This window comes from Oncorhynchus clarkii, chromosome 20, assembly GCF_045791955.1.
Source record: "Oncorhynchus clarkii lewisi isolate Uvic-CL-2024 chromosome 20, UVic_Ocla_1.0, whole genome shotgun sequence".
NCBI classification, from domain to species: domain Eukaryota; kingdom Metazoa; phylum Chordata; class Actinopteri; order Salmoniformes; family Salmonidae; genus Oncorhynchus; species Oncorhynchus clarkii.
Window position 1 is genome coordinate 4,523,890 of NC_092166.1, and position 15,000 is coordinate 4,538,889.

Below are 15,000 nucleotides of genomic sequence, written 5' to 3' on the forward strand. Positions count from 1 at the left end.
AAGGTAGTTAGGGTCAAATAAGGTAGTTAGGGTCAGGTGTGTCAGGTAAGGTAGTTAGGGTCAGGTGTGTCAGGTAAGGTAGATAGGGTCAGGTGTGTCAGGTAAGGTAGTTAGGGTCAGGTGTGTCAGGTAAGGTAGTTAGGGTCAGGTGTGTCAGGTAAGGTAGTTCAGGTCAGGTGTGTCAGGTAAGGTAGTTAGGGTCAGGTGTGTCAGGTAAGGTAGTTAGGGTCAGGTGTGTCAGGTAAGGTAGTTAGGGTCAGGTGTGTCAGGTAAGGTAGTTAGGGTCAGGTGTGTCAGGTAAGGTAGTTAGGGTCAGGTGTGTCAGGTAAAGTAGATAGGGTCAGATAAGGTAGTTAGGGTCAGGTGTGTCAGGTAAGGTAGATAGGGTCAGGTAAGGTAGTTAGGGTCAGGTGTGTCAGGTAAGGTAGTTAGGCTCAGGTGTGTCAGGTAAGGTAGTTAGGCTCAGGTGTGTCAGGTAAGGTAGTTAGGGTCAGGTGTGTCAGGTAAGGTAGTTAGGGTCAGGTGTGTCAGATAAGGTAGATAGAGTCAGGTGTGTCAGGTAAGGTAGTTAGGGTCAGGTGTGTCAGGTAAGGTAGTTAGCGTCAGGTGTGTCAGGTAAGGTAGTTAGGGTCAGGTGTGTCAGGTAAGGTAGTTAGGATCAGGTGAGGTAGTTAGGCTCAGGTGTGTCAGGTAAGGTAGTCAGTAGTTAGTTGTCCCATAGACCCATGGTGTGTGTGCGTACTCGTGCTGCGTTGTAGATCCTGAATATTCTACTGATTATGTCTTCCTCCAGGTCAGCTGATACAAACTCCACCTGGATTGGCCCCTGGCGATGCACCCCGTTCTCTGGCCAGTACTGAGGACACAGCTAACACGCACGCACACACACGCACACACACACACACACACAAAGGACAGGGAGAGAAAAACAACAACTTTGAGGTGGAACAGGAACCAAAACGTTTGATAAATATCTCTTAAGAATGAGTGGGATTTCCCAGATCTTGGAGCAACGTAAGCTGGGCAACAGCACAGGAGAGGCTGTCTTCTTCTCTCTGACATTTTGAAAAAATATATTTAAAAAAAATAGTTCCCGGGGAGGGTCAGATAAAAACTCTCGCTCACGTGGAACGTCAAAAGGAAAACTGAAGCGTAAAGCAGACAATGCTGAGACCATCGTTTTAAACCATCTGGAATTGAACCGATAAAGCCCAACTTAAGCAACCCAAGGTAGTTGCGTTTTTATCGATTGATGCTTTGTGTAGTGTTATATAAAAACAGAAACCTTGGTCTGCTAATATCTTTCATTCTCCCCTTCTGCATGTTCATTCTATATTTTATTTCTCTCCTGTCACCCTTTCATGTCCCAGGTATGAGTCTTCTCAACAAAAAAAAACCCCTAAAAAATCCATCTTTCGTTCTATTCAAACCTCCAGGAAAACCAGAGTTGCTTTATTTGTAAGAGAATACATGATCAAAAGATGTTCTGGAAGAGAATGGAAGCGCTCTGAATGTGATACAGAATGTGGAGGATCAATTCGTTGCTTTGACAGTTTAGTTTTCAACTGTTAAGAGTAGTGAACCCACGAGAAAGGCTCATACAGTAGGAGCTGTAAATACCCCACGTACACTTACCTCTGGAGAGACTGACGAGGTAGAAACAATACAACAGGCGCCTGTATACTGTACGGTGTATCACTTAGACAACATGACCCTGTATACTGTACAGTATATCACATAGACAACATGACCCTGTATACTGTCCAGTATATCACTTAGACAACATGACCCTGTATACTGTACAGAATATCACATAGACAACATGACCCTGTATACTGTACAGTATATCACTTAGACAACATGACCCTGTATACTGTACAGAATATCACATAGACAACATGACCCTGTATACTGTACAGTATATCACTTAGACAACATGACCCTGTATACTGTACAGTTTATCACTTAGACAACATGACCCTGTATACTGTACGATGTATCACATAGACAACATGACCCTGTATACTGTAAGGTTTATCACTTAGACAACATGACCCTGTATACTGTACGGTTTATCACTTAGACAACATGACCCTGTATACTGTACGATGTATCACATAGACAACATGACCCTGTATACTGTACAGTATATTACTTAGACAACATGACCCTGTATACTGTACAGTTTATCACTTAGACAACATGACCCTGTATACTGTACGGTTTATCACATAGACAACATGACCCTGTATACTGTACAGTATATCACATAGACAACATGACCCTGTATACTGTACAGTATATTACTTAGACAACATGCACACACAGCAGAATAGTTTACTAAGAGAAATGGAGTGATGCACACACACACACACACACACACACACACACACACACACACACACACACACACACACACACACACACACACACACAAAGAGATTGCAGAAAAACAGGTGGAAGAAAACCTCCCATCTCTGCCTCCTCTGAGAGCCAATCAGAAACCTCCTATCTCTGCCTCCTCTGAGAGCCAATCAGAATTTGACAAATTCAACCGCTGAAAAACAAAGATGCTGATGGAGAAAAAGTAACTCTCTAATCTCTCTCTCCCCCCCCCCCCCTTTCCTCCCTCAGTCCCCCCCCCATCGCTCCACCTGAGCTACAGTGAGAATATTGAATGAAAGGCCCTGCCAGCGTGTGTCTGTGTGTCAGCCAGTCAGCTAGTCAGTCAGTCACGCAGGGAGAGAGGGGAGAGAGCGGCGAGAGCAGCCCAGCCAGAGGCTTTTGATCCTTGGGTGTGATGACAGGGCCTGGGGCCTGGAGCTCCCGGAGAGAGCATCCAAAGATAGATCGCCCAACCGACATCTATAACCCTGTCCTATCTATAACCCTGTCCTATCTATAACCCTGTACAATCTATACATCTGTCCTGTCCTGTCTATAACCCTGTCCTATCTATAACCCTGTCCCATCTATAACCATGTCCCATCTATAACCCTGTCCCGTCCTGTCCCATCTATAACCCTGTCCCATCTATATACCTGTCCCATCTATAACCCTGTCCCATCTATAACCATGTCCCATCTATAACCCTGTCCTGTCCTGTCCCATCTATAACCCTGTCCCATCTATAACCCTGTCCCATCTATATACCTGTCCCATCTATATACCTGTCCCATCTATAACCCTGTCCCATCTATAAACCCTGTCCCATCTATAACCCAGTCCCATCTATATCCCTGTCCCATCTATATTCCTGTCCCATCTATAACCCTGTCCAATCTGTATACCTGTCCCATCTATAACCCTGTCCCATCTATATACTGGTCCCATCTATAACCCTGTCCCATCTATAACCCTGTCCCATCTATAACCCTGTCCCATCTATAACACTGTCCAATCTATAACCCTGTCCCATCTATAACCCTGTCCCATCTATAACCCTGTCCCATCTATACATCTGTCCCATCTATAACCCTGTCCCATCTATATACCTGTCCCATCTATAACCCTGTCCCATCTATAACCCTGTCCCATCTATAACCCTGTCCAATCTATAACCCTGTCCCATCTATAACCCTGTCCCATCTATAACCCTGTCCCATCTATAACCATGTCCCATCTATAACCCTGTCCCATCTATAACCCTGTCCTATCCCATCTATAACCCTGTCCCATCTATAACCCTGTCCTATCTATGACCCTGTCCCATCTATAACCCTGTCCCATCTATAACCCTGTCCCATCTATTACCCTGTCCCATCTATATACCTGTCACATCTATAACCCTGTCCCATCTATAACCCTGTCCTGTCCCATCTATAACCCTGTCCCATCTATAACCCTGTCCCATCTATAACCCTGTCCCATCTATAACCCTGTCCCATCTATTACCCTGTCCCATCTATAACCCTGTCCCATCTATAACCCTGTCCCATCTATAACCCTGTCCCATCTATAACCCTGTCCCATCTATTACCCTGTCCCATCTATTACCCTGTCCCATCTATAACCCTGTCCCATCTATAACCCTGTCCCATCTATAACCCTGTCCTATCTATAACCATGTCCCATCTATAACCCTGTCCCATCTATAACCCTGTCCCATCTATAACCCTGTCCTATCCCATCTATAACACTGTCCCATCTATATACCTGTCCCATCTATAACCATGTCCCATCTATAACCCTGTCCCATCTATAACCATGTCCCATCTATAACCCTGTCCCATCTATAACCCTGTCCCATCTATAACCCTGTCCCATCTATTACCATGTCCCATATATAACCCTGTCCCATCTATAACCCTGTCCCATCTATAACCCTGTCCTATCCCATCTATAACCCTGTCCTATCCCATCTATAACCCTGTCCCATCTATAACCCTGTCCCATCTATAACCCTGTCCCATCTATAACCCTGTCCTATCCCATCTATAAACCTGTCCTATCCCATCTATAACCCAGTCCCATCTATAACCCTGTCCCATCTATAACCCTGTCCCATCTATAACCCTGTCCCATCTATAACCCTGTCCCATCTATAACCCTGTCCCATCTATAACCCTGTCCTATCCCACCTATAACCCTGTCCCATCTATAACCCTGTCCCATCTATAACCCTGTCCTATCCCATCTATAACCCTGTCCTATCCCATCTATAACCCTGTCCCATCTATAACCCTGTCCCATCTATAACCATGTCCCATCTATAACCCTGTCCTGTCCCATCTATAACCCTGTCCTGTCCCATCTATAACCCTGTCCCATCTATAACCATGTCCCATCTATAACCCTGTCCCATCTATAACCCTGTCCCATCTATAACCCTGTCCCATCTATAACCCTGTCCAATCTATAACCCTGTCCTGTCCCATCTATAACCCTGTCCTATCTATAACCCTGTCCAATCTATAACCCTGTCCCATCTATAACCATGTCCCATCTATAACCATGTCCCATCTATATACCTGTCCTATCTATAACCCTGTCCTATCTATAACCCTGTCTTGTCCCATCTATAACTCTGTCCCATCTATAACCCTGTCCCATCTATTACCCTGTCCCATCTATAACCATGTCCCATCTTTCTGACTGATGCTGAGGTTGTCCATCTATAACTCTTTTTGAATTCTTTATCATTATTGACCATCTATCCTATCCTATCTCCTCTGCCTATCCAATCCTATCTATCCTATATCCTATCATATATATCCTATCTAATCTATCCCATCTATCATATATATCCTATCCTATCTCCTCTGCCTATCCAATCCTATCTATCCTATATCCTATCATATCTATCCTATCCCATCTATCATATATATCCTATCCTATCTCCCCTGCCTTTCCAATCCTATCTATCCTATATCCTATGTATTCGGAAAGTACTCAGACCCCCTTTTACACATTTTGTTACGCAATTATTTTAAAATGGAATTAATAGTTTTTTCCACAGCAGGGACTGGGAGACTTCTCAGGATTGAAGGAAAGATGAACGGAGCAAAGTTCAGAGAGATCTTTGATGAAAACCTGCTCCAGAGCGCTCTGAATGTCCTGAAGCCAGGCTGTGTGCTTAGGGTCATTGTCCAGTTGGAAGGTGAACCTTCACACCGGTCTGAGGTCATGAGTGCTCTGGAGCAGGGCTGGGGGTCTGAATACTTTCTGAATGCACTGTATCCTATCCTATCCTATATACCAAAGATATCCTAACCTATCTAACCTATCTAATCTATCTAACCTATCTAATCTATCTAATCTATCATATCTATCTATCTATCTATCTATCTACAGTGGCTTGCGAAAGTATTCACCCCCTTTGGCATTTTTCCGAATTGGTTGCCTTACAAATTGGAATTAAAATAGATTTTTTTGGGGGGTTTGTGTCATTTGATTTACACAACATGCCTACCACTTTGAAGATGCAAAATATTTTTTCTTGTGAAACAAGCAAAAAACTGGAAACTTGAGCGTGCATAACTATTCACCCCTCCCAAAGTCAATAGTTTGTAGAGCCACCTTTTGCCGCAATTATAGCTGCAAATCTCTTTGAGTATGTCTCTATGAGCTTGGCACATCTAGCCACTGGGATTTTTGCCCATTCTTCAAGGCAAAACTGCTCCAACTCCTTCAAGTTGGATGGGTTCCACTTGTGTACAGCAATCTTTAAGTCATACCACAGATTCTCAATTGGATTGAGGTCTGGGCTTTGACTAGGCCATTTGAAGACATTTAAATGTTTCCTTTGAACCACTCAAGTGTTGCTTTAGCAGTATGCTTAGGGGCACTGTTCAGCTGGAAGGTGAACCTCAGTCCTAGTCTCAAATCTCTGGAAGACAAACATTCATCCATCATTCCTTCAATTCTGACCAGTTTCCCAGACCATGCTGATGAAAAACATCAGGGATGGTGTTCTCGGGGTGATGAGAGATGTTGGGTTTGTACCAGACATAACAGACATAACATTTTCCTTGATGTCCAATATGCTCAATTTTAGTCTCATCTGACCAGAGTACCTTCTTCCATATGTTTGGGGAGTCTCCCACAAGCCCTTTGGCGAACACCAAACGTGTTTGCTTATTTCTTTCTTTAAGCAACAGCTTTTTCTGGCCACTCTTCCGTAAAGCCCAGCTCTGTGGAGTGCTTGGCTTAAAGTGGTCCTATGGACAGATACTCCAATCTCTGCTGTTATCTGGGTTATCTTTGGTCTTTTTGTTGCCTCTCTGATTAATGCCCTCCTTGCCTGGTCTGTGAGTTTTGATGGGCGGCCCTCTCTTGGCATGTTTGTTGTGGTGCCATTTTCTTTAAATTTTTTAATAATGGATGTAATGGTGCTCCGTGGAATGTTCAAAGTTTCTGATATTTTTTTATAATCCAACCCAGGACCTGTTTGGAGAGCTCCTTGGTCTTCATGGTGCTGCTTGCTTGGTGGTGCCCCTTGCTTAGTGGTGAGGCAGACTCTGGGACCTTTCAGAACAGGTGCATATATACTGAGATCATGTGACACTTAGATTCCACACAGGTGGACTTTATTTAACTAATTATGTGACTTCTGAAGGTAATTGGTTGCACCAGATCTTATTTAGGGGCTTCATAGCAAAGAGATGGTGAATATACACGCACCACTTTTCCGTTTTTTATGTTTTTGAATTTTTTGAAACAAGTTATTTTTTTAATTTCATTTCACCAATTCGGACTATTTTGTGTATGTCCATTACATGAAATCCAAATAAAAATAAATGTAAATTACAGTTTGTAAAACAACAAAATAGGAAAAACGCCAAGGGGGCGGTGGGGTGAATACTTTTTCATGGCACTGTATCTGTCTATTCTATCTACTCCACTGTAGCTCTACTGTATTCTACACGTGCTCCTTCTCTTGCCATGTCCCACCACACTCCACATCTATCTCTGGTGCCTGATATCTTTCTCTAATAAAACTTTTTAGGGATAGGGGGCAGTATTCGGAAGTTTGGATGACTGAGGAGCCCAAAGTAAACTGCCTGTTACTCAGGCCCAGAAGCTAGAATATGCATCCAGGGGGAAAAGAAATTGAGGTAATTTGATTTTCCAATGCTTTTCTATGGGAAACACACATTTTTAGGACCCAGATTGCAGTTTCTATGGCTTCCACTAGATGTCAACAGTCTTTAGAAATTGTTCTATGTTTTTTTAAAAAAAATGAAGAATTATCGTTGTTTTTCCTCCGGTATTGGAAACAGTTTATTCCGTCTTAAATTTGATCGATTATTTACATATTAGAATACCTGAGGTTGGATTACAAACGTTGTTTGAAATGTTTGGACCAAGTTTACAGGTTACTTCTTATATTCCTTTGCATGTTGGGCGAGCTGGAACAAGTGCATTTCTGAATCAAACGCGCCAAATAAACTGACATTATGGGATATAAAGAAGAACTTTATCGAACAAAACGACCATTCATTGTGTAACTGTGACATTTGGGATTGCAAAAAGATGAAGATCTTCAAAGGTAAGGGATTTAGTTTATCGCTATTTCTGACTTTCGTGGCATCTGCTTGGCTGGATAATGTTTTTCATGCGGGGCGCTGTCCTCAGATAATCGCATGGTGTGCTTTCACCGTAAAGCCTTTTTGAAAATCTGACAACGCGGCTGGATTAACAAGAAGTTTATCTTTTAAATTATGTATGACACTTGTATTTTCATGAAAGTTTAATATTACGATTTCTGAAATCTGAATTTGGCGCTCTGCAATTTCACCGGATGTTGTCGAGGTGGGTCGCTTGAGGCACGCCAAGCCATAACTTAACAAGAGACTGAATGTCTCAGTCCTTGTGGGGTGTGTGTGTGTGTCGGAAGTTATGAGTCCTTGTGTGTGTTCGAGGCCTTTTGTAGACACACAAAGCTATTCTTTAATTTTTCTCTTAGCTGGAGTTTTACATACAAGGTCCTATTCACGGAAAAAAACTACTTCAGATGCTGTCTATTTCACAGTCCATTTCAGACTATATACTAACTCCCATAGAATTGTGTGTATGTGTACATGTGGGCAAATGCATTTGTGTGTGTGTGTGTGTTTGTGTCTGTGTGTGTGTGTGTGTGTGTGTGTGTGTGTGTGTGTGTGTGTGTGTGTGTGTACCTGTGCTGGGTCGACGTCATTGAGCATCACTATGGAGGTGCAGTGGTAGTCCAACACCAGCCTCCAGAAATCTTTCACTGTGTTAGGTAGAGGATGCTGGGTCACGATGAACGCTGACGGCTGCTTATAACTCTACATGAGGGAGGGAAAGAGAGGCCGGGAGGTGTAGGTAGTGGGGGTGGTAGAGAGGGAGGGAGGGAGGGGTAGGGAGGGGCGTGGTGGGGAGGGGGGGGAGGGAGGGGTAGGGAGGGTGGGGTGGTAGGGAGGGAGGGGGAGGGGTAGGGAGGGAGGGGAGGAGGGGGAGGGGGAGGGAGGGAGGGAGGGAGGGGGAGGGAGGGGGAGCGAGGGGGAGGGAGGGGTATGGAGGGAGGGGGGAGGGGGAGGGAGGGGTAGGGAGGGAGGGGGAGGGGGAGGGAGAGGGAGGGAGGGAGGGGGAGGGAGGGAGGGATGGATGGAGGAAGAGGGAGGGAGGGAGGAAGAGGGAGAGGGAGGGGGAGAGAGGGAGATCGAGAGAAAGAGGGAGGGGGAGAGAGGGAGAGCGAGAGAAAGAGATAGGGGAGGGGGAGGGAGGGGGAGAGAGGGAGAGCGAGAGAAAGAGGTAGGGGAGGGGGAGGGAGGGGGAGAGAGGGAGAGCGAGAGAAAGAGGTAGGGGAGGGGGAGGGAGGGGGAGAGAGGGAGAGCGAGAGAAAGAGGTAGGGGAGGGGGAGGGAGGGGGAGATTTTAATTAAACTCCTAACGACTATTTCCATTGACTACAGGTTTTTCTCCTTTTCTAGATCTTGAGAGGATAGCCTGGACCCAGATCTGATTTTATGTTGTCTTGATAATTCCTATGGTCATGGCAACACAGCACAAACAGATCTGAGAACAGACTACTGAGAGTTCAGTCCTTACGTCCATGAGTGCAGCATTGCAGTGTGTGTGTGTGTGTGTGTGTGTGTGTGTGTGTGTGTGTGTGTGTGTGTGTGTATGCAGTGTGTGTGTGTGTGTGTGTGTGTGTGTGACATACGTCCATAAGAGCAGCGTTGATGTAGTTGGAGCTCTCTCCGTCGATGGTGATGAGGAAGGGCAGACAGCGGTCAGGAGGAAGAACGTCCATACAGCGGTTCTTCTCGTGGTTCCTGGGGAGCAGGGCGATACTACAGTCCTCCACCCGCAACGTAGGAGTCACCATGTTCAGAGTCTGGAGAGAGAGACAGTAGAGGTTACAGTGGGTTACAGGGCGATACTACAGTCCTCCACCCGCAACGTAGGAGTCACCATGTTCAGAGTCTGGAGAGAGAGACAGTAGAGGTTACAGTGGGTTACAGGGCGATACTACAGTCCTCCACCCGCAACGTAGGAGTCACCATGTTCAGAGTCTGGAGAGAGAGACAGTAGAGGTTACAGTGGGTTACAGGGCGATACTACAGTCCTCCACCCGCAACGTAGGAGTCACCATGTTCAGAGTCTGGAGAGAGAGACAGTAGAGGTTACAGTGGGTTACAGGGCGATACTACAGTCCTCCACCCGCAACGTAGGAGTCACCATGTTCAGAGTCTGGAGAGAGAGACAGTAGAGGTTACAGTGGGTTACAGGGCGATACAGTGGGTTACAGAGCGATACATTGGGTTACAAGGCAATACAGTGGGTTACAGAACGATACATTGGGTTACAGAGCGATACAGTGGGTTACAGTGGGTTACAGTGGGTTACAGGGGATTACAGTGGGTTACAGTGGGTTACAGGGCAATACAGTGGGTTACAGTGGGTTACAGTGGGTTACAGTGGGTTACAGGGCAATACAGTGGGTTACAGAGCGATACAGTGGGTTACAGAGCGATACAGTGGGTTACAGTGGGTTACAGTGGGTTACAGTGGGTTACAGTGGGTTACAGGGCAATACAGTGGGTTACAGAGTGATACAGTGGGTTACAGAGTGATACAGTGGGTTACAGTGGGTTACAGGGCAATACAGTGGGTTACAGTGGGTTACAGTGGGTTACAGGGCAATACAGTGGGTTACAGTGGGTTACAGGGCGATACAGTGGGTTACAGAGTGATACAGTGGGTTACAGGGGATTACAGTGGCTACAGTGGGTTACAGTAGGTAGAGTGGGTTACAGTGGATTACAGTGAGTTACAGTAGGTACAGTGGGTTACAGTAGGTACAGTGGGTTACAGTAGGTACAGTGGGTTAAAGGTTGATGCAGTGGGTTATATTGGGTTACAGGGCAATACAGTGGGTTACAGTGGGTTACAGGGCAATACAATGGGTTACAGAGGATTACAGTGGGTTACAGTGTGTTACAGTAGGTAGAGTGGGTTACAGTGGATTACAGTGGGTTACAGTAGGTACAGTGGGTTACAGTAGGTACAGTGTGTTACAGTACGTACTGTGGGTTACAGTAGGTAGAGTGTGTTACAGTAGGTACAGTGTGTTACAGTAGGTACAGTGGGTTACAGTAGGTACAGTGTGTTACAGTAGGTACAGTGTGTTACAGTAGGTATTGCAGTGCATTACATTGTCTTACAGGGAGATACCGTGGGTTACAGTAGGTTACGGTGGGTTACAGGGAGATACCATGGGTTACAGGGTGATACAGTGGGTCACTATGGGATACAGGGGTTAAAGGGGGTTACAGTGGGTTACAGGGTGTTAGAGTGAGTTACAGGGCAATGGGTCACAGGGCGATACAGTGGGTTGCAGTAGATACAATGTGTTCCAGTGGGTTACAGGGCGATACAGTGGGTTACAGGTCGATACAATGGGTTACAGTGGGTTACAGGGTTACAGGGCGATACAGTGGGTTACAGTATGTTACAGTGGGTTACAGTATGTTACAGTGGGTTACAGTGGGTTACAGTATGTTACAGTGGGTTACAGTGGGTTACATGGCGATACAGTGGGTTACAGTATGTTACAGTGGGTTACATGGCGATACAGTGGGTTACAGTATGTTACAGTGGGTTACAGTGGGTTACAGTATGTTACAGTGGGTTACAGTGGGTTACATGGCGATACAGTGGGTTACAGTATGTTACAGTGGGTTACAGTGGGTTACAGTGGGTTACAGTATGTTACAGTGGGATACAGTGGGTTACAGTGGGTTACAGTATGTTACAGTGGGTTACATGGCGATACAGTGGGTTACAGTATGTTACAGTGGGTTACAGTGGGTTACAGTATGTTACAGTGGGTTACAGTGGGTTACAGTATGTTACAGTGGGTTACAGTGGGTTACATGGCGATACAGTGGGTTACAGTATGTTACAGTGGGTTACAGTGGGTTACAGTGGGTTACATGGCGATACAGTGGGTTACAGTATGTTACAGTGGGTTACAGTGGGTTACATGGCGATACAGTGGGTTACAGTGGGTTACAGTATGTTACAGTGGGTTACAGTGGGTTACAGTATGTTACAGTGGGTTACAGTGGTTTACATGGCGATACAGTGGGTTACAGTGGGTTACAGTATGTTACAGTGGGTTACAGTGGGTTACAGTATGTTACAGTGGGTTACAGTGGGTTACATGGCGATACAGTGGGTTACAGTATGTTACAGTGGGTTACAGTGGGTTACATGGCAATACAGTGGGTTACAGTGGGTTACAGTATGTTGCAGTGGGTTACAGTGGGTTACAGTATGTTACAGTGGGTTACAGTGGTTTACATGGCGATACAGTGGGTTACAGTGGGTTACAGTATGTTACAGTGGGTTACAGTGGGTTACATGGCGATACAGTGGGTTACAGTGGGTTACAGTGGGTATGTTACAGTGGGTTACAGTGGGTTACAGTATGTTACAGTGGGTTACAGTGGGTTACATGGCGATACAGTGGGTTACAGTATGTTACAGTGGGTTACAGTGGGTTACAGGGAAATACAGTGTGTTACAGAGTGATACAGTGGGTTACAGGGAAATACAGTGTGTTACAGTAGGTTACAGTGGGTTACAATGCGTTACAGTGGGACGAATCTACAGTCCTCCACATGCAACGTAGGAGTCACCGTGTTAAAAGTCTGGCGAGAGAGAGACAGAGATACTAGGGGTTAGAGGGTCACATGGTCTTCAAAGGATGGTCCAATAGCCACCAAACTGTTTCTAAAAGGGAAGGTCAACAGTCCTCCTTGTTTGTTGGGAAAGAGCCACTGATTGGAAAGCCCTTACCTACATTATCAGTCATTTGTTTTCTTCTGTAAAATATGTCTGTCTACTCCTCACCCTGAATGAGGAAGGACCCCTACGGACGAGAAACTCACCCTGAACTCCTCTTTAATCTGGGAGGAGTTGGTCTGGGGGTCCAATCGGTTCATGTCATAGTAGACCGAGCGAAGCTGATTGGCTGGGATGGTGGTGTCACCACAAAGACACGCCTCCAAGATGGCGTCGTGGATAAAGACATACTGCTCCTGGGGAAATAAAGATTGAGTTTTTATGAAAAGGTCAGAAATAGTTGATGCGTTTTATGTGGTGACTATAGACAAGAACTGAAATTAGGCTAAATCAGTAACACAATAACTAGAACACACACACACACACACACGCGCACACACGCACACACACACACACACACACACACACACACACACACACACACACACACACACACACACACACACACACACACACACACACACACAGAGGTGTTGAAGGGGGTGTCAAACACATTTCAGCGGTCCTCATCTGGTTTATCTTCCCTGATTGACTGTTTTTTACTGTATGTTGTTGTGTCTGGCTCAACACTATAACAACTATATACAGGGAGTACCAGATCAATGTGGAACTATATACAGGGAGTACCAGATCAATGTGGAGCTATATACAGGGAGTACCAGATCAATGTGGAACTATATACAGGGAGTACCAGTACCAGATCAATGTAGAGCTATATACAGGGACTACCAGATCAATGTGGAACTATATACAGGGAGTACCAGATCAATGTGGAACTATATACAGGGAGTACCAGATCAATGTGGAACTATATACAGGGAGTACCAGATCAATGTGGAACTATATACAGGGAGTACCAGATCAATTTGGAGCTATATACAGGGAGTAGCAGTACCAGATCAATGTGGAACTATATACAGGGAGTACCAGATCAATGTGGAGCTATATACAGGGAGTACCAGTATCAGATCAATGTGGAGCTATATACAGGAAGTACCAGATCAATGTGGAACTATATACAGGGAGTACCAGATCAATGTGGAACTATACACAGGGAGTACCAGATCAATGTGGAGCTATATACAGGGAGTACCAGATCAATGTGGAACTATATACAGGGAGTACCAGTACCAGATCAATGTGGAGCTATATACAGGGAGTACCAGTACCAGATCAATGTGGAGTTATATACAAGGAGTACCAGTACCAGATCAATGTAGAGCTATATACAGGGACTACCAGATCAATGTGGAGCTATATACAGGAAGTACCAGATCAATGTGGAGCTATTTACAGGGAGAGTAAAAAGTGTGTATTTGTGTTGTGTATGTGTGTATGTATGTAGGTGTGTGTGTGTTGTGTGTGCATATTTAGTGTATGTGAATGTGTGTGGGTTTTGTCTGAGAGGACATTACAGCCTTATTCTAAAATTGATTGAAGATTTTTTCCCTCATAAATATACACACAATATCCCAAAATGACAAAGCGAAAACAGTTTTTTAGATTTTTTAGAAAATGTATTAAAAAAAAAAAACTGAAATACCGTATTTACATAAGTATTCAGACCATTTGCTATGAGACTTGAAATTGAGCTGAGGTGCATCCTGTTTCCATTGATCATCCTTGGGATGTTTCTACAACTTGATTGGAGTCCTGCTGTGGTAAATTCAATTGATTTGGCATGATTTGGAAAGGCACACACCTGTCTATATAAGGTCCCACAGTTGACAGTGATTGTCAGAGCACAAAACCAAGCCATGAGGTCAAAGGAATTGTCCGTAAAGCTCCCAGACAGGATTGTGTCGAGGCACAGATCTAGGGAAGGGTACCAAAACATTTCTGCAGCATTGAAGGTCTTCAAGAACACAGTGGCCTCCATCATTCTTAAATGGAAGAAGTTTAGAATCACCAAGCTGGTCACCTGGCCAAACTGAGCATTTGGGGGGAAAGGGCCTTGGTCAGGGAAGTGACCAAAAACTCTGACAGAGCTCCAGAGTTACTCTGTGGAGCAGGGAGAACCTTCCAGAAGGACAACCATCTCCGCAGCACTCCACCAATCAGGCCTTTATGGTAAAATGGCCAGACGGAATCCACTCCTCAGTAAAAGGCACAAGACATTTCGCTTAGAGTTCGCCAAAAGACACCTAAAGGACTCTCAGACTATGAGAAACAAGATTCTCTGGTCTGATGAAACCAAGATTGAACTCTTTGGCCTGAATGCCAA

The 15,000-nt window shown here is 45.0% G+C and overlaps 1 protein-coding gene across 1 annotated transcript in view; it reads right to left on the minus strand.

Moving 5' to 3' along the window:
- LOC139375798 (receptor-type tyrosine-protein phosphatase mu-like) overlaps positions 1-15,000 on the minus strand; it is a 418,014-nt gene that overhangs the window by 15,277 nt on the left and 387,737 nt on the right. The window contains exons 28-31 of the mRNA XM_071117668.1: positions 12,863-13,012; positions 9,628-9,801; positions 8,619-8,750; positions 743-868 (exon numbers count right to left, since the gene is read on the minus strand). Coding sequence (XP_070973769.1) covers positions 743-868; positions 8,619-8,750; positions 9,628-9,801; positions 12,863-13,012 — 582 coding nt within the window. The remainder of the gene's footprint in view (positions 1-742; positions 869-8,618; positions 8,751-9,627; positions 9,802-12,862; positions 13,013-15,000) is intronic.